General features: G+C 36.2%; 1 protein-coding gene across 5 annotated transcripts in view; it reads left to right on the top strand.

Moving 5' to 3' along the window:
• GLS (glutaminase) overlaps positions 1–20,671 on the top strand; it is a 185,897-nt gene that overhangs the window by 139,259 nt on the left and 25,967 nt on the right. For 3 of the 5 annotated variants that reach the window (XM_062506627.1, XM_062506625.1, XM_062506626.1), the window contains 9 exons: positions 2,647–2,776; positions 3,485–3,564; positions 5,155–5,318; positions 7,925–7,983; positions 15,486–15,518; positions 15,774–15,832; positions 16,921–16,987; positions 17,545–17,595; positions 19,981–20,157. In XM_062506627.1, the coding sequence (XP_062362611.1) occupies positions 2,714–2,776; positions 3,485–3,564; positions 5,155–5,318; positions 7,925–7,983; positions 15,486–15,518; positions 15,774–15,832; positions 16,921–16,987; positions 17,545–17,595; positions 19,981–20,157 (753 nt within the window). In that variant the 5' untranslated portion in view covers positions 2,647–2,713. The other 2 variants (XM_062506628.1, XM_062506629.1) reach the window with 2 other exon arrangements.

Raw genomic sequence — 20,671 nt, 5'->3', positions numbered from 1 at the left:
TAGCAAGGTGGTAAAGGAAACAAAGCGATCCTAACTTTAGAGAACAAAGATGCAGATTCAAAAAACCTTCAAACTGTTTCTTTCCAATTTCCTTATGCAAGTAATTGACATTAATATAGATTATAAGAATTGCAGCCTGATCTTCCTAACCAGTATGTATCAGGAAAAAAATGTAGTTTGAAATGAAATTTTTTAAAGTGGGACAAGAAATGCTTGGATTGGCATTTGGCAAGAGAGTTGTTTTTCTTTTTAGGCTGAGATTGTAAAGTTGGTTGAAATGGAAGAATGTAAAGTAGGAAATTTTTAGTGTACCTATCCTGAACACCACTAAACTGTGTGAAAGATAAGGGGCAAGTTGTTCACAGGATTTGGCTGTAGAAAGGTTTTTATTTATCAATATGATTATTTACTTAAATTCTTGCTTGTGATCTTTTCCTATTGTTCCACTCAGAGCCTGAGGCCAGCCACCCACCAGAGGGTTACCTGGAATATAATGAGTTAATTACTTTGGTGGGGAGGAGATGTCAGCTGCAGAATTTTAGAGGCTGTCATGGCTCATGTCCTGGCTGACTGAAAACTGTCAGTCCTGTTAAAGGGAGACCTAAGGACTGTTATTCATGCACCTACTGTTCTGACTACCCATCTGGGTTACTTGAACCCTTGTATTTAATTTAGTTTGAGAATTCTTACTATGTGCTTGGGTTAAGGAGTACCAGGATAAATACCCAGACAATGACCTTGGCAGAGTCTGGGAAAAATGGGTATCAGTAAGTAATGTCCTTCACCAGCACAGCCATTTCTGTACTGAGTTTTAATCCCTACATTAAAATGACTGAACTGCTGAAGTGAGCATCATAGGCTTGGTGTAAATTTTAAGTGTATAAATGCCCTTCTTGTTTCAGAAACATAATGTGATTGTAAGAGGACTGTACTTCAGTGCATACTGCCTTCTTATTTTCCAGAATTTGTATTGAATTGTTGTAATAGGTTTGTGTGAACTTCAGATTTATTTTTTTTTTTTTCTTATAGGAGTGCTTAATGCTGTCAAGGTAGTACAGACAATGTAGAAGTGCATCTGGAATTCAAACCTAGTGCATGTTATGTTGTTACTCCTTCTGCACACATAGCTACCATTGGTGTTATTAATCACTCTTGAAAAGGGGTTTTGCACCTGGAGTAGGTGACTGTAATTGGAAGCTGCTGGGGATAAAAGCAAACAGGATTTTTTGCAAGATACAGAAGAAAAAAAAAAAAGACAGATTGCAACAAAACTCAACTAGAATTTTAACATAGGCTGAGAAAGCAGTGTATTACAGAGAGCAGCTTGTAAGGTGCCTGTACAGCAAAAACTTTATACAGTTTCTCTTTCACTTTTGGAGAGCAGTGCCTATCAGCATTTGAAATGGTTCAGTTGAGTTTGGGATAAAGTCCTCGAAGTACCGGAGGAGTTTAAAGGCTCAGGAAAAGAGAGTGTGATTCAAAGGATAATTTTGTCTCTTCCCTGGTCTTCATGCACCTTCATTTTGAACTGATGCTGATTTTTAATAGTAGGGTTATTGAAATATCTATTATAAGTGAAAACATTTCCCTATTTTTTTTTTCCTGAGTATGTCTTAACTGGGGAGGTATGTTCTTCTTCCTGGTATGTGCCTAGAGATGTTCTTAACTTTCCATTTGCCTGCTTTAATAGTATGTGTCTGCTTCTGTCAACACTGCTAGAAGGCATGGCATGAAGGTGTTAACTGTTTGTTTGCTGTTAAACCTCCCTCTGTCCTCCTCACGCTGGGATAGAGCTGGCAATACCCTTTATCAGGTCATATTTCAACTGACTTGATAGTGGCTCCCAATTCCCACCCTGCTCCTGCTCTCTCACCTACAGACACACCACTTTCAGCATGTCTCAGTTGGTGTTTTCATCCTTCCTTCTGTTTGTCCTAGATAAGTCTTTTCCTTTTTATCTCATCGGTTTTTAACTGTCCCAGATGGGCTGACGTTCAGAGGGTGTGGCCAGTAGTGTAACTGTGTTCTGGGCTTGAAGGCAACAGAGATTCCCTGAGTGCTGGTGTTTTGAAAGAGGAAACTTGCAGTACGCCTCACTATTAACTTTTGCTTAGTGCAGGAGATGTTATCAAGTTTTTCCACAAGGGTTTTTTCCTCATTAGAGTGGAATCACATTCCAGTTTGGTCTGCTGGCAGCGTTCTCAGTTCGTGGTGAAAGGGTGAAGTGAGAGAAAACAACTCTGAACCTCCCAAGTCTGATCTAACTCTAAAATTAGCACCTTTTTAGGCAAGGACTGGGTTAGATAAACTTAAGATGGCTTGAACCTAAGAATTGAGTGCTTTAGATCGCTTTTGCAAGCTGAGGTGCTACTTGAAGGCAGATTGAAAATAGCTTGCAGTACAGCTTCACAGTTGAAACTTCAAAAGAGAGCTTTAAGTAGGAAGGAATAAAAATGAATGCAGTAAAGCTATTACAACTAATTTAAAAAATAGAGTTGCAAATTGGAAAAGTAATAAAGACTTGTTCTTATAGGCATGTAGCTCAAGGGACTGAAGGTCCTAATTAAATAACGTGTAATTGCTACTTAAGTATGGCTTTTTGACAGTACATTGTTAAAGTACTAATAAACGTTTTTAACTTTGCAGGTGTGTACAAAGTAATATTGTGTTGCTTACTCAAGCTTTCAGAAGGAAGTTTGTCATCCCAGATTTTATGTCATTTACTTCCCACATTGATGAGCTATATGAAAGTGCTAAGAAACAATCTGGAGGAAAGGTAACCTCTTTGTAAATTCAAGCTTCTGTAGATTTTCGTTATTAACCAAATGCATCATTTAAGTAGACAGATTTATCTTAATGTTTTTAGCAAAATTGAACTGGTAACTTGATGAAGGAGTTTTGGAAGTTCAGTTATGCCTGCAGCTTGTAAACTGTATTAGAAATACAGTTCACAGCCTCTAACGATCTTGTAGCATTTTGATGTTGGAATATGAAAATAGCATTGTTCTTTATTTTACATAAAATATAAAACTGCTGTATAATTTGTCAGACTACTCCTAGGCTGTAGAAAAATTATGCAGCTCTACACATCTGTCTGGATTGTGTGACAAAAGTAATTGCTAATACTGTACCTTTGTTAGTAAATGAAATTTATTCTGGTGGTTATTTTCAATAAGTAAAATCCCAGACTATGTTACAAGCTGAAAATTTCATATTATTTGAAAATGCTGAGCATGCTGAAATACAAAGATATTCAGATACCTCTCTGAATGTGCTGAAAATTTTACTTTGAAAAAAAAATTATTTGATAATGATCTAGTGAATATAATAATTTCTAATTAAGTTTTAGGTATACCAGATGATTTTTTTTTTTTAGAGTAACTCAGTTGTACCTTGTATATTCTTTTCATTGATATTTAATTTAATTGCAGTAGAGTTAAGAATTTTAGATATTGTAATGTATCTTTCTTTCATGCTGTGATAGGTTGCTGACTATATTCCACAACTGGCCAAGTTCAGCCCTGATTTGTGGGGAGTGTCACTTTGCACCGTTGATGGACAGAGGTATATTGGAACTTCTACATTTTGTTCTTGGAATAGTTGAAGGAAAGACAGAAGCAATGCTTCTGTAGTATTAATATTTGGAAGTTGAAAAGCTTTGTCTAATAATACGTGTGCATCAAGCTGTATAACTTTCTGTGTAGGTCACAATGTACCTAAGTGTTAGCTCCTTCTCTGCATTTTAATGTTTTCACTGTAGCATTGTTATATAATCTGTGTGTCACTGAAAAAATGCAGATTCGTGTTCTTTACAAAGAAAATGAAGATGTGGAAACTGGACAGAGCTGAATATGATTTTGCTTTTCAGGTTTATCAAGCTTTCCCCTGTAAGGGTGTATGTAGGTCTTGGATCTAGTCAGGGTGATTTAATTTTTCTCAGTAACTGAGAGTAGCAGAGACAGTTAGGAGCCTGGATGTAAAGGGATCCCTTGCAGCATCTAGCTGAGAAGTAACATGAGCTCTGTGTCTTCCTTTGTGAGTACACAACGTGAGGTGCTCATCAGCTCTGCTGACCTACAGTTTGCTGTGGTCTGGAAACTGCAGTTTTGTGTTCTGTTTGTAGTGAGGCATTCCTGAGAGCATCAAACTTGCTTCTGGTGACTGTGGCTTGGAGTTCATTTTGCCATGATCTGTTGAGATCCTTATGTTTGCTTCTAATTAGCCATATGTTCTGTAATCTCAGGGGAGGAGCTGTACAAGTGAGCAGAAGTATTTTTTTCGTCTCCCCGTTTAAGTGTCTGAATTATAATCTCTTAATAGTGGAAAACCTTATATTTCAAATTGGCATTTTGCTTTGTTTTGGATATTACGTGCTAATGAAAGTTCTTATAATGTTAATTTTTATAACGTTTAGTGTTGGGTAGTGTTAGCTTTTATAATGCCAAAATGGCATTGTGATTTTCACTGAAGCCTTCTTGTGTTTTCTGCAAAAAACAGAAGCAAATGCACTCCTGATTTTGCCATGAGACAAGTGGCTGCTTCAAGCCTTTTGCGCTATCTGGATGTGGCATATGCTGCTTGCATGAGTCACTCTTGGGTGCAGTCTGACACAGATGCTGAAAGTAAACTTTCCAAAAGATAGCATTGTAATAAGTGTTGTGTCTTTGCCATTGTTAAAGGAAATGGACATACAGCCATTTGATTATTGTACTCAAATTGCAAAACCAAGCTGTATCTCATCTTTGTTTATATGGACATAAATCAGTGTAGTGGCTCTATTTGGGTCACCTGCACCCTGCTGAGTATGTGGTTGGCAATTGAGTAGGATGAGTGTAAGACTAGCAGTCTGAGGTGGTTTTTTTTTCTTTGCTCTGGTACAAACCCACTTCTGAACTTGTTTTTCTTTTGTTACCTCTGCAGTACTCAGCGACTGGCTTTGTTGTGCTTTGCTTATGGAGTCAGTTGCTAAAACCTCTATATCTCACTGTTCCATTCTTTAAAATGAGCCTTAGTACGCTCATTATGTGCTTTTGCTTTTTGGGGTGCTTTTCTTAATAGTCCTTGTATGTTGAAGGCTAGATGAAGCATTTAACACTCTACTGGCACAGCTGACAAGCAGGAAATTTCAAGCCTCTTCATCTGTGTTTTTCCCAGGCATTCTGTGGGTGATACCAAAGTTCCATTTTGTCTTCAGTCCTGCGTAAAGCCTTTGAAATACGCGATTGCTGTCAATGATCTTGGCACAGAGTATGTGCACAGATATGTTGGTAAAGAGCCTAGTGGATTAAGATTCAACAAATTGTTCCTGAATGAAGATGGTAAGAGATACATTATACTTAATAATGCAAATACTCAGCTTTAGGAAGTTGAGGCAAGCCTACACAGTTTTTTTTCAGTCTTGTCATTTTACTGTATCCTCCTAAGTCTTTTCACTAGGCAGTGTCCCAGAATATTTTGCCATCAGCAAGGTAAACTTAGTCTTTGTTAGTCTCTTTTGCCTAATTTAGGATGCTAGTGAAAGATGTTGTATTGCTTCTATTCCATTTGCCAGTTACTGAGCTGCAGGAAACCCCAAAGAATTTTAACAGTGCAGGTATTTGAAATTTATTTTTATTTGGTTGAGTTGGTAGCAAGTGTTCCTTAATCATGGCTTCTGATAAATGGTGGTGAAAGGATCAAAGATGTTAAATTGATTTGAAAAAGCATGTCTCTTCTCAGCCTTCTGAGAAGCAGGTGCTGGTGCCAAAGGCCAGCACTGACTAGTTTCCAGAAGGTGAAATCTTCCCACAGTTTATTCTAAATGGAACTTGGCTACTGATTGTAAAGAATGTTTTTATTTTTTTTTCCCTGTGACAGGAATATTTTAGCAATATTTTCTCTTACGGCACTTACTTATTTCTTTTTCATATTGTATTAATTCTTAAGCATGGAAATATTATTTTAAAAAACTTTATGGCAGAAATCTGAGAAAGATGACTCATGTAGCCTTAGAGGAAATACTGGATGTTATCTCTGAAACACAAATGTTTCTTCTAGTGGATCTGTCTCAGTAAAAGAACAGACAATGTTTCCGTTGCCATGGTATTGCAATTAATATTTAATTACCAGCATAAGGCTTGGATGACATTTTTGTCAAGGACTGAATTGAATTTTGACTTAAATATATGTTAGTAATTTATTAATGTTACATTATTATATTTATTATGTTTATGAACACATGCAAATGATTAATATTAAAATTATTTATACCTCAAAATAATTTTTCCATACTTAAAAATGCAAGTTATTTCTTCTCTTTTATTATGTTAGTAAATGGTGATGAAATACCAATGTAGGAATATATTGCCAAGAAAGGATTAAGCATTTTCTCAAATTATGCAGTCTTGTTTTTGCTTTTCTGTTTTTTCCAAATACAGCGTTGCAACAGTGTGAAGGCTTGTCTTTCCTATCCTACAAAAGCTTTACTATAAAAAAAAAAAGCTTTGATGGTGGTGAAAATAGCCTCTTAATTCCTTTGTTGGAGAGGCAGAGGATTTACCTCTAACATTTGGAGGTTTTCAGGAGTCAGTTGGTGGAACTGTGGCAAGAGCCTTGTGCTGAGTGGGAGGGTGGAGGAGGTGACCTCCAGGTGTCCCTTCTGATCTGCAGGCTGTGATGCTGTGAGTGGTTACCTGACCTGTGCTCAGGTTGTGCTCCCAGAGGGGCTGTGGAAATGCTGTTTTCCTATCCAGGATCTGGTATTAATCAAAAGTCAAATACATTTGACCCTCGTGGCTTGCATTAGAGGGTAACAACAGGATATTTGATATACGTGGCTCTTAAGTGCAAGCAAATGAAATCTGAACAAGATGTGAGTCTCTTTCAGAGAGATAAGGAATGGCAGTTACAACTTTTAAAACATTATCTAGACAATAACTTTGTATTTTAGGGGAGCTTCATTTTTTGTAAGGTATGGGCATTATTTTTCCACTAATAGAATGGTTTGATATATTTAAAAGTTTCTTTTACTATTGACTTTCTGAAAAATACTATTAAAACTTGAAGATTAGTTTATGAGGATGAACTGATAGTCGTAGATGGCTAAGTGCCTTTGACCACAAGCAGTGAATTTTTGTAGGAATGTATGTGTATACTGCAAATACCAGATTCATCTCCAAAACCCAAATAGTCTCAAATTTCTTTTAGATTCCATGTTTGTACATCATACATAAAAATACTGGATGCTTTTTATGTGGTTTGTAAATCAGTATTTTTTCAAATTTGGAGATAAAGGACGAGCAAATAAAGAATTCAAACCTGTCATGATGTTGATGTATTGAGAATTGTTTGAGGTTTTTCAGGCACCAGAATGCTCAGAAGTCAACATCCTAGTTAAAAGGCACAAAAATGTTAGTTATAAAAGAAAAGGGTAATGTGGGCAAGGTAGATTATTTGGGAAAAGTAAGATGGCTGATGAAGAGAGGCTTTTTAGAAAACAGATGTAAAAGAAGGTGATTCATTCAGTGGCCAGGAGTGACTTGGGAATACAAAGATACTGTTAATATGGAAATCAGTGGGAAAAAGGAAAATGTTAAGTGCAGCAGGTTTGTGCAAGTCAGCTGTGAAGTAAGTTAAATTCTTAAATAAACAGGATTCATAATTTTCAAGAAAATAAATTCTACTAAACCAAATAATTTACTGGATTGTTAAGTAGCATAAGGCTGAGTGTGTTGTATGCTGTAAAATATTGTGCTCAGAATTAGAAAATATTTTGTATAGTGTTGGGTTACAGTAATTTTTAAAGATTTTAAGATTATATAATAGCTATTCTATAATAGTAGCTTTTCTATTAGAAATCTGGAATAATGTTTCACTTAGGCACTTGACTGGTTTTGTTTGACAAACATATCTTGGAATATATTGTAATTGAAAACTTTATTCACAGACAGGCCTCATAACCCTATGGTGAATGCTGGAGCAATTGTGATCACATCTTTAATCAAGGTAAAAAGTCAATTTTTAATTTCTCTTCAAGTATTTTAGTAGAGTGTAGAAAAAGTGCCTTGTGTAGATTATAAACTCTTTGATTATTTAGCTGTTACTTGATTTTTGTCTGCAATATCTGGTGGCACTTTACTTATTGGCAGGTAGACAAGCTCTGATATTTTGGGAATTGTAGCCCTTCCAAATGAATGCAGTGTTAGAATAGCAGTTTCTAACAAGTATCAGTGCATCTAAAAACTCTTTTTTATTGATGGTATTACATTTGTTTCCTTCTTTAGCTGCACAGCACTTGATATTCTCTGAGTGTTGCCTTCTGTTTAGCTGCTGAGGAAGTTTATTTCTCAGGAATATACTTTATAGCACTCAGAAATACCTTCTGAGTGCCTAGTGCTCCTAAAGAGCATAAAGCTACAAAGAGTATTTCTTGCAGTGCAGAAGAAATGGAAGATACTATAATTTGTGCAGCAGCAGTGCTGCTATATCTGAATGTCAGTCTTATGTTGAATTTGTGTGCTGTTAACATCCTGCACCACTAAATTATGTTGAGCTTCTGTGGCACAGAGTTGCTGTTGGGATGCAAGTGTGCTTTCATAAATAAGAGTGTTTGATGACAGTCACTTCTTTTGCTCAACACACCAGGTCTGAATAATGAGTCCATAATCTTGAGACTTTTGGAAAGCTGTATTTTATTTATTTTTTTTTTCATAGAACAGCTTTGTGAATGTCTTGAAGTTGTTAATGGTATAAACGCCATGTAATGTGAATGCTTGCCAGATAATTGAATTGTATTTCCTGGTGGTTTTAATAACCACAGGTACAAAAAAATATTTTTTTTTCTAAAGGTACCTGCAGAGAGTTCTGGGGAACATGTCAGTCCCCTGGAATTTTTAAGTAGTAACCTGGATACTGTTACTTCAGAGGTCTAAAAAATCTGTTTCTTGGTTGTATTTCAAAGTCCATTAGCCACAGTGTGTTTCCTACCCCCTATTTACAAAACGTTGATTTTAAAATTACTTAGATCATGATTTTCTGTTATTTTATATTTAAAGAAGGTGTCAGAACTCCTGCTTAAAGACATTTGTCTTTGATAGCTGTAGGTGAAAGAAAATGGCCTTAAGTATGACAGGTAAATTTATTCACATTTAATATTTTTTAAAGGTTGACTGAGCATTGAAATTCACTTGGATAATAGTGAATTTTAAAACCTGACTTAACACATTTGTCTGAAATGTCAAAATGTTAGTCCAACTACAACATGCCCTACTGATCATAAGGCAAAACAAAAGCATGTGCCTCTTGCAGAAGGCACGTAGTTCTTGATAAATGGTGTACATCTGAATAGATAACATGGATTTGTTTAATGCATGCAGCTGTGGTATTTGTTAGAAGGTTGGGGGATTGGTTTTGCTGGGTGGCTTTTTTAACCTTTATTTGTTTTTTTTCTGTAATGTTCTTATAAAGAGTATTGCACTGCACTAACATTTCTGCATGTGGTAACTGCACGTCTAGTGGACATGTGTCTTACTTATCACACCATTCTTTGTTTTCAGTGTAATTGAAATGTAGATTATTTTCTGTGCTGCTTTCACAAAGATACCATTTATCATTTGAGTCACTAACCAGGCTAAATATATTCTGAAGGCAATTATGTAGAGGGTCACTAGTACAAAATTACTTAGTAGTTGTAATTTTTGTGAAGTTACTTCTTTATAATCTGCAATTTAACATTATTCCTACTAACCAGTGAATTACATAGTTCACATTTGTATTTGACCTAATATCAAACTTACCTTTTTTTGAAAAAGGTGGCTTCATTAACTCATGTTTTGCCCTTAATTCCTCTGCATTTATTCTTTTTATTTAAGGTGTTACTTACATGTCTTGAGGACAGCGTATGGCTCTTAAAGTACAAGAAAATTTAAATTCACCTTGCACTGCAGATTTATCTAACGATAGCATGTTAATAACTAGGGAGAGATTGCTGCTGTATTTCATGGTTAGGAATGCTTTTATCTCCTTTGAGATTCATTCTCTCTCTCTGAGAAATGGATCTAAGAACTTTCATTGTTCCCATACATTGTACTGGGTTCAGCAGCTGTTAGTAGACATGATCTTGCACCCAGCTGTCCTTAGAGCCTGGCACAGATTATGACTGGGGATGAGAGAGATGCTTAGAGTAATCTCTGTTGGAGTATAACATGTAATATGTTAACATTTGAGGGTTTAAAAAGGCTCTTGCCATCACATACCCAGTTCTGAGTGCTGTCAGAATTTGGTGTTCCCGCCTTGGGACAGAGCAGGGACCTGAACAGTAATGTTACACTGTCTTTGCAATCCATAATAATAAATAATTAGGGGTGTGTGCATGTTAAGTTACACGTTTGTTTGGGTTACTTAGGCATGGCTGTATCCTACTCCTGCCATCTTAAGTGATTTTCCAACTGCTTTGTGTTTGGGACTATGATGTATTTACATTTTTGTGCCTTAACCCCTGTCTCTGTTCTAATTGTACTTGCATTACACTCCACAGACTGTTCCAGCAGTTTAAAGCATATATCTACAATAAAAATGCATTAGTAAAAGGACATCCTGCAGGTTACTTTTAAAGAAAAAAATTTTTTAAAACCCACTAAGGGCCTTTTCTCTTGTTGATAATTTTGCAGCCATTTGCCTGTATTACTACTCACATAAATGACACAGAACAATTTTCAAATAATTTTTATCAAAAGAAAATTGTAGTGGCAATTACAGGAGTTTGTGGAAAAGTGGTGTGAGATAAAACAGTAATTTTTATCGTGTCTCCAAGGAAATACAGGTGTTGAAAGAAGATGGTTCAACTCCTGTATGGATTCAGTAGAGATTCAGTGCAGCTATCTGCACATGGCATGGACTGAGAAAAGTCTTTATTGCCTGTAGTTTGGATAGATTTTACTGCTTTGATCTGTTAAGTTTTCTTAAACCTTAACCTCAACTCTCAAAGCTTGTCCACTCCAGGCAAAGCAGGAGTTTTGTCAGGGACTTCCCACTTCCATATTACCTTTACTGACTGTTACATGAGAAGTGCAGGTGAGAGCAAGAGGAAGAGTTCAGAGAGAAATGTGTGGAAGAAGGCAGATGGCTGTGGATGGAATCACCAGTGCACAAGGCATTAATCACCAGTCATTTTCATTTAACGTTCCATCTGTAGATAAAAGTTTTCCTAACCTAACAGCAAAGGTTTAGGCAAAGGCAGCATCTTTAGATCCTCTGTGTGCTGGCAGCCACATGCAGGACCTTAGACAGTGTGGACTTGGGTGCTCACTGGAGGGAAGTGTTCTGTGGTCTTGAAATATGGGGGAAGCATTTAGATCTGTTGGCAATAGCAAAATTCATAGTTGCTGCAAAAAATTTGATGTACAAGAAAATGAAAACACTGATCTTGCTGACCCTAAAAAAACCCTTAGTTCAATGGAAGCTTTTTTTTTTTTTTTTTTTTTTTTTTTGTATAAGACGTGGAGGGGGTTGTGATATATTTAACAGCTTTATAAATATGCTGGGGGGGGGGCAAGGAGTGGTAGAAAAAAACCTGTGCAGCTGTGCCAAGGGTCTGCTTGCTGTCAGGATTCAGTTATTAAGAAACCTATGCAGTTGCAGTTCAGTACTTGAGAGGTGGGAAAATGCTTGGTTTATTTGACAATATAGTTACAATGAATAGTACTGATTTAGCTTAGTTACTCTATGCTGTCACTTGAGTTTTCCTTCCTGATAGATTGATGTGTAAATGTGCATACAAACCACTTTACAACATGTGTTGGTGGTGTGATCTTCTCTGCCAGATCCTTGTCTCTACTTTGGTGACATTGACTCCCTTCCTAGGTTATTAATTTTCTTGTGGTAACTAATCTGGGGTAGAATTTACATCCATGTTTTTCTCCACTTTTAATTAAAACTCAAGTATATTGGATGTTATCTGACAGAGAGTATGTAGTTGATTCTGTGAAATAACATGTTAAATGGTCACACATGCACAGAAGTCAAGGACACAAAAAAAAATCTTACTTGTATTTGAAATTTTGGTAGTGTTGTTCTGAGGTCAAATGCTGTCTGTCACAGTGCACTCTCAAGTATTTTAGTGCTGAAAATGCTTTCATAAACTGTGAAGACATAATTTTGCACAGAACAGGATCATCTTAAAATATAAAAAGTGTGTATGTAGAGAAAGCTAAAATGAAGACATTAGTAGTTAACTTCATGGAAAATGCAGATGTTTAAAAAAATGTTTTATTGTACTCTGACATAAGAATTATGATTTTTTTGTTTCTGGACATTTTCATCGCACTATAATGTTAGATTATAAATTTGGCTTTAAATATTCCAGAAATTAATTTTTAAATAATCTTCTAGTATTAGAAGTTTCTAAACTTCTCATGATCCAGTTGTTTTGTTAGCTTTGCTTAGATTCAAAATTGAGAAATTGCTTTAGTGAGAGACACATGGTAAGAGCTTATATGCTCTAATCATAGAAACAGTGTTGATCAATGAAAAGTGGCTAATATTAACTACTCTTCTACTAAATTTTGCCTAATTTTGTTGTTGCAAGCTCTGGTAAGTATCCATGGGTCTCTTTCCTATGTAGGCATGTAGCCTTTGCAACTGTTTATATTTTTAGTAGATATACAAGTAATACAGTACAAGTACCTTGTTTAAAAAAAAAAAAAAAGGAAGATCACTGAAACCTGACACAGTCAAAAAATTCAAATTTATGGTTGACAGCCTTAGTGTCCATTGAGGTTTTGAGTGTTTACAAAATCGTATTGAGCTGTCTTCTGCAAATTTGAATTTTCTGCCTATCAAACTGCTTCAGTCTTAACATTGTAAATTTAATTTTGTATTCATTTAGAAGTGTTTTTTTTCATATGCATATACACACGAGCATGTATAAGTGTGTATATGAACACGTTCCTGTAAATGTACAAAGTGTTTGTGGAGTTCAGTGCATGGAATGTTTTCTTTGTTCTAGACAGGGTGAATTGCATCTGAACTTGAAAAACGCTTTTTAAGAAATATTGTCACTGTGCCCCCAAACTCAAAGGTTTATATAGTGAAGCTAAAAATAAGAAGCACTTGTGGAAGAACAGAAGTTTCCTCGTGCCTTGTATTTGTTTAAGTTTTATGGAAAAGCTGCTCAGTACTCTGAATGTTAGGATTTTATATTTGCAATTGAATTTTAATCATAGAATGTGTGTTGCCACTGTGTCTCTCCAGCTTTTTAGGAGGAGCAGGACACCTCTGTGAGCTGCTGAAAAAGGGAAACTAATCTGTTGGGGTTTTTAGTCATCATGTGTATGGAAGCAGAGGTTCTTGTTTCAGTAAGGTGCTGGTAGTAAATCCCTGCTGAGGTCTTGGGCGTGTGATTGCTCAAGCAAACAGGTCAGGTGTACAAGCAGTCTGGTTTCTGTAGCAGTGCTTTTGTGTGTGATCTGAAATCCCTCTACAAGAGCATGGAACGTCAAGGACTAAAAAATCATCATCTGGCTTAGGATGCAGAAGATTTTCTTCCTGAAATACGAGTTTAGTTGTGAACTTTATAAGGGACCTTTTTTATAAAAAGTCAATGTGGGAAAAGTTTGCATTTAGTCTTTTGCCCACCAATTTTATGTGCTGCTGGTAAAGCCATGATTTTGTTGAAGCAAATTTTTTTTCCACTGGGCAGAACAAAAAAGTGAAGTATTATGTATTTATATTTTTGCAGAAAGCATGATCCCTTTCTCCCTCTTCTCTTTTTTTTTTTTTTAAACGAAGGAACCTGTTTCAATTTATTATACATGTCTAACCATACAATTATCAATGCAGCATCCCATAACTAATGCTGACCCACTTTCCCAGAAAAAAAGATGTTCATTGTGCATTTGAAAGGTTAAAAAGGTTTTTGTGGTTTAAATGTTGTTACATATTTTACAGCATTAGGATCTATGGAATATTTTGACAACTGCAACAGTTCAATGAAGTTGGTAATTTCTTCTTTTAATTATTTTTCATTGAACAGATTTGGAGTTAAATTTTTAAGATTTGTGTTCTGGTATATTATACAGGAACATTTTGATGAAATGTATCATGCATTTTTTTATCTAATTGAAAATTAGCTAGAGATTATTGCCTTTAGGAGTAAGGTTATTAGACTTTAAACATAAGGTAACCACTGGCACATAATTTTGAGAGAACAGTGTGGTGCTCCTTTCACCAGTGATTGTACGTGTGTGTCTGCACATCCTCTTGTAGATGAGCTGTAGCATGGGCTTCCAAGATTATCTGCAACACCCTAATCCACATACAGAGTGGGAAATGAGACTGGCTTTATGCATTTCATTAAGTAAAATACTGGTTGATATAAAGCTTCCATTTTTTTCCACTGTCTTCCCCATCCCCACACTGAATACAGTGCAAGTAGCGTCTTGAATTGTTTGAGACTTGTTGATCTTGTTATTCTAAACATAGTGTCTTTAATATTAAAATTTTGTATTAAAACATCTTCTCCAGATGCATTGTTTCCACTTGTGTATGCGATGCCATTGTTTTTTAAACTTTCTCCAAAAATTCTACTTGGCTGCTTAAAAAAGATTTAAAAACTCCCCCCAGTGGACCACGTGCTATTTATTATCTCCCACTCCTCTCTGAATCTCTTTCAATGGGAATTTGTGAAAGGTCACCCATCAGAGAGAGACCTCTAAAAAATTAATGTCTTTAACTGGCAGATCCTAAATTTGAGAATGTTCTTGAATGAGGGAGGAAAAAAACAATCCTCAAAATAACAACCTGCATCCTCCCTGAAAAACCAAGCCCACTCTAAGAATTAAGTTTCACTATCATCCTTATTAAGTTGGATTTACATTTTCCTGTACATTTTTAGCACAGTGATGTGCCCTGTGATGTGAAATTCTGTTTTTCTAGCTTCTAACAATTTTTAATCAGATATTTTTAATTAATTGCAGTTACTTTCACAGTAAGGGGTAACACTTCACTTTAAGTCTTCAGTCGAAATTCTTGGTATGGGCACTGGCCAGGGAAATATTTTAACTTCAGTAGCCTGAAGTTAAAGGCTTCAGAGCTCAGCTCTGTTGGTAATCTGAGAATACCTTTACTAATCTATAAAAAGTTAGTGTTTTTACTGTAATTATCCTGTTTGTAGTTACTTTTGTAATTTTTTTTGCTTTAGCTACTGCATTTACTTAATGCTAAGCATGTAAAGTTGAATAGAGAGCACTTAAAATAAAGCATACCTTTTCCAGTTTAAATTAAGCTCCAGCATACAGGTGTTTAAGATGCATAGGATTATTTAAATGATAATTAAAGATTTACTTATCTAACACTTTAATTTTTTCATTAATGTATGAAGTGATTGTAGTACATTATTCTTAATTAGCCTCATACCTTAATTATATGCATTAAAATCCTAATACTGTTAAGTGAACTAACTTGATTTCTTTGTTAACAATTTTTGTAAATTATTTTTTCTTTTCTTGCAGCAAGGAGCAAATAATGCAGAAAAATTTGACTATGTAAGTTAAAGTTTTAACTTCTCTTTTTAAACTAAATTCAGTGGTAAAAGTTTAAAGGTGGCAAGGGAGTTGAAAGTGAAATTTTAGTAATACCCTGTGTTTTGTCTTTGTAGATGTACTTGGTTGTTTAAACATTTAGTGATTTGTATTGCATTCATAAAATGGTGTTGCAAGATTTAGGGTCAGGCTGGGTTAAAAGTTCATAACCTTTTTATGTGTAAAAACACTGCTTTTCCTTGTCTTTGTCTCTGACAGGTGATGCAGTTCATGAATAAAATGGCTGGTAATGAGTATGTTGGATTCAGTAATGCTACGTAAGTGGTTTTTATTCACTTAATAAGGTTAGGGGAAAAGTGTTTAACTGGTATCCTGAGCTTATGACAGAGTCGAGTTATTTACATTTCAACTGGCATTTCATCCCTTATATTGGAGGGTGTCTTTGACTCACGATTTACAACTGAAGTTGTGCATGTCTCTGACATCAGTGTGGCTATATTTCACCTAAAAGTGTTGGTTACCTCTTTGAAAATGTCATTGTTCTGTCTTAGTGCTCTGTTGGTGCTATGGCAATGAGAGCTGTAAGTGCAACTCTTCTCTTCCTGGCAATTATATTAAAAATTAAACTCTGCATGTTGGTGGCTGATGGCAAACGTTTAGAAAGCATAGTTCATACAACTGGGGCTCCTTCTGCTTTTTTATTTTGCATATTTGAATTCTTTTGTCAAACAAAGAGTTCCCCTCACAAACTCAGTGTATAGCATTCCAAAAATCTTTAGGGCTTTTTCAGGCAGCAAGAGGGGGAAATCATGAAGATTCCCTTTAGCAGAGTTGCTTCCAGGTTGCCAGCTGCAGTGCCCGTGCAGAAGGGCTTCTCCTGAGCTTTGTTGCAGTAAAAGGTGTGTGCTGTAGAAGGAACCAGGCAGGTGTTCCTCCTTGGGGTTTCATCCTTACCTTCATCGTCCCAGAGAGGGGTGCAGCCCTCAGTCTGGCACTGTCTGACCTGCTGCTTGGTCCTCACATTCCCCTGCTCTGGGGATCCTCACATTCCCCCCTCCATGGGGGATCTTCCAGTCTGCTCTGGCCTGTTTAGAAATGCTTCCAAGATCAGGATTTTATCCTGCTTTGCCTTCTCTCCAACTCAGCTTATGTTGTGTAGGTAACCAGTACTGTGTGTGTTTGGATGTCAGTGCTGATTCACTCCAACTGGGTGAACTGGGATGAGCTGCTGTGGCCACTTCTGTCCCGTTAGTAGAATATTTGTGTTCAGAAGTGAAGTATCCTTTACATGGAATTTTACTGAATTGCATTATCCATCTTCACTTCAGTGATTTTTTTAGGGTTATTTGGAAAGTTTGACATGTTGCCTTGTCTTTTTTTTTTTTTTCTTTTTTTTTTCTTTTAGGTTCCAGTCTGAAAGAGAGAGTGGAGATAGAAACTTTGCAATTGGCTATTACTTGAAAGAAAAAAAGGTTAATTTCTTTTTTGTTATGTGTATTTTGAAGATGATGTGCTGGGTTTTATTCGTAGTCTGTGAAGACTTAATTTATTTTATGTACAGTATGGCACAAATTAATACTGGATATGTCTTATCAATGTTGCTCAAAGGCTGTCATTTGAAAAGTGTGATATATATGCCATTCTAATAAAATACCTCTAAATATTTTTCTGTATTGTAGGCATGGTAATTTATTTGTTGTAAAATGTATAATCTTCGCTGTAGAGATGACTTTAAAAAACTCCTGGATGCATTTTGCAGTTTGCTTATTTAAAGATGAAATAGTTGAAAACTATGCTGAAAAATATTTTAGTACCTAGTTTGTTGATACTGCTGCACTGTGTTATTTTAAAATCTGATATCATTAAGCATTTCTACTTACTGCATTTAAATGTTTATAATAAAATACGCCTAATGCTTAGTATGCTGACAAAAATACAGCTTCATTTATGTCTTCCTAAAAGCAATACTAAAAAAAAAAAAAATAAAGTATTTTTACCTAAAGACTCTTTTTTTCTTTTTCTTCCTCAGTGCTTTCCTGAAGGCACGGATATGGTTGCTATACTAGACTTCTATTTTCAGGTAACTGACTTTAGAATTGAGACTCACTATAGGCTTAGAATTGCTATTATAAGAATTAGAAGCTGATTTGTCCTAGACATGGAGGCTTTCATGACTTGCAGTTAAATGTCAGCTTCTGTTTAACTCTGGAAATGACAGATCTATGTTTGATGTATCCAGATTTGCTTTTGTTTAGGTGATCTACTCAGGTGTCTTCGTTGCTAATACAAACTAGCAATAGTCTTTAATCCACTGGAAGCTGGAAGCTTGAAATGTCTTGTATTACTTAAGTGAGTTTGACAAAACACTTGTTTGGGTTGCTGCTTCTTACTGTGCTGTGGAGTAGTTTAAGCTCTGTGAAACTGGAGAGTGCATGCTGAGCTGTAGGCTCCAGGGGAGTGCTGCAAGGGAAGTAATGGGAATATCTCCTTTTGGTTTAATGCAATGCTTTTGAGTAAGAATCTCTCTCTATATATATATATTTCCCTTTTTTCCCCCTTTCACTTTCAGCAAGTTATTTACAGCTGTCACAAAATGAGAACTTTGCCAGTGTGAGGTATTTCCTTAGTAAGGGTTTCCTAATGTTTAAATGTTCACAACTCAGCCCTGCTGTGTGGAGTTCTCAAGAGGGAGTTGAAGTTGTGTTACTGATTGACTTCATCTAGGAGAGTTTAAAAAAAGAAATAGAGTTGAGTTCTCAAAATCTGTTTGGAGACTTGCTGTTACTTATGCAAATTATAAGCCATTATTTTCAAAATGCAAATTTTATTCGAGTTTTTTGTGTTGGGATGCACCTGCTCTCTTATATTTAGATTGGATAAGTGTTTATGAAGTAGGGTGTGTGTTACTAGCTGTAGTTACCTCTTGTTGACTTAGAAACTAGTACAAGCTAATAGTCTACTCTGAACTTGTGACAGAAGAGAATGTGTAATTTATTTGAATTTACTGTGTAAACATGCTTTTTAAACGCCTTGTATCCCACTGCCTGATATGTTTTCTAAGTGGAAGCTGTTCTTAAGTTAAAAGTAAGCTCTAGCATTTCTTCTGATGTATTTTAATTTGGCCTCATTTTTGTGTTTTCTGATCTCTGATTTAATGACCATGTGTCATTCTTTCTTTTTGCCCTGAAAAAATAGCCCCTTTTCACTTCATGCTCAGGAAAAGGGTAGCTCATACACGAGCAGTATTTCTGTTTTTTTTGTCAGGGTACAATGCTTACCTTTCCAACATCCAGATTCTACTGAAAAGTCTAGTTATTTCTTTTCTTTGGATTTTCTGTAATGCTCCTTCCTCCCTTTTGTAACTGGGAACTTTCTGAGCAGGAATAAACATATTTGCCTATTATTTCTGTAAGTGAGGATGCATTATTCTCAGTTTAGACAAAGGAGGTACAAAATGCAGGTGCTTAAACTGAGAACCTAGAATCAATTTTTTTTTGAAGTAGGTGATATTATGTAATACTTCATATGTTTAAAACACAGTTGCCATTTTAGATGCGTCTCTGACAATCTCTTGATTTGCAACTCCAGTTGATTGGACTAGGATGTATTGAGTTTGGCACCCGGAAAATAAGAATTCCAGGTAGTAACTACTCATGCAAACGTGGCTTAGGTAACTTCATGAAGTATCATGTAATGACTGTTTGGCAAAAGCAAGAATACAAGCACTAGTTTGTTTACTTTTTAGAGCAGCATTTCAGCTTCAGGTTGAAACCAACTTATCTTTTGGTTTCTGCAGAAATGAGGCAGCATCAGGTGATGGCATCATATCACATTTCCTGATGTGTCACCAAAGTATGTATAGTCTGTACTGAAGCAGGGATCCTGGGAAAAAAACTATGGTGTGGTTGTATCATTACTATATGAGACATGAAATATGAGAAAGGTGAAATAAGGCTGCATCAGCAGGAAGTGCTGGCATTAAGATTTGCATGTGCTAGAATTTGCAGCTCTAAATTGTACTTCTGATAATGTGTGGGATCTTCTAAGGCTTTAAAATAAAAAAAAAAACACACCACACGAAACAAGCTCAAATTGAAATAAAACAGTCATTCTGTGGCTTTGCCATTTAAGCAGATGCAAAATACTGAGATTGTTTTACAGACCTCTTCCTCTCAAAGCAACATAAGGGGGGGGGTGGGGGGAGGAATCGAGCAGAAACACTAACCCATGAAAATACTGTCCCCAGCTTTTAAGAGGGCTTACAAACACTGTCACTGGGATCTTTATAGTAGAAAAGATTCAGACTGTATTAATTGATGCTACTAGAGTCATCTGTAACAAACGTTATGCTACAGGTGATTTTGAGATGTTATTTTAATATTTCAATATTTTGTTGATCCTGCTGTAGTTGGCCTTACTGTGCTAGATGTACCAGTGCTTATCATCTCTGTTTCTTTTCCACAAGCTTTGCTCAATAGAAGTAACATGTGAGTCAGCAAGTGTGATGGCAGCAACTCTGGCTAATGGTGGCTTTTGCCCAATCACTGGGGAGAGAGTGCTGAGCCCCGAAGCAGTCCGGAATACTTTGAGCTTGATGCATTCCTGTGGCATGTATGACTTTTCAGGGCAGTTTGCCTTCCATGTAAGTACTTTCCAGGCATTAATTACAGCTGACCAGGAAAGGTTCATCTGTGCTCTTATTTTCCACGTTCTTGGTGTTGCTTCCTTGTTTTTGAGGCAGAGGGGAAGGTGTTGCATGAATTGTTTAGAAAATGCACACACTGTAAGGGAAAAATCTCATGTAGGATTCATGGCACTACTAGTGTCACATACCTTGTAGCACCCAGCCTTCACATTTGGGAATCCTTTTTCATATCCAAACATAAATACTGTTCCTTAGGAAAAGCTGTTCATGAGAGAAATGGGAACTGAAAACATGGCTGGGGAAATCCTGCTGTATGGGAGTCAAGGATGGCAGAAAGCCTTTGCAGACAGTTGTTTTTTCTTCAGTAACTCAGGCTCAGAAATTGTCCTTTTTGTGTGTGAAAATGGCTGTCATACACAGCACATGTACTGTGCTCCTGTTTTGTAGCAGTGTGTTCCTTACATGTGTATAATTCAAGATGGACTGCATCTTTTGGGTTTTTTTTCGGTTT

Source organism: Cinclus cinclus, chromosome 21 (assembly GCF_963662255.1).
Source record: "Cinclus cinclus chromosome 21, bCinCin1.1, whole genome shotgun sequence".
Classification (NCBI taxonomy): domain Eukaryota; kingdom Metazoa; phylum Chordata; class Aves; order Passeriformes; family Cinclidae; genus Cinclus; species Cinclus cinclus.
The sequence above is the reverse complement of the archived record's forward strand: the minus strand, read 5'-3'. Positions and strand labels throughout refer to the sequence as shown.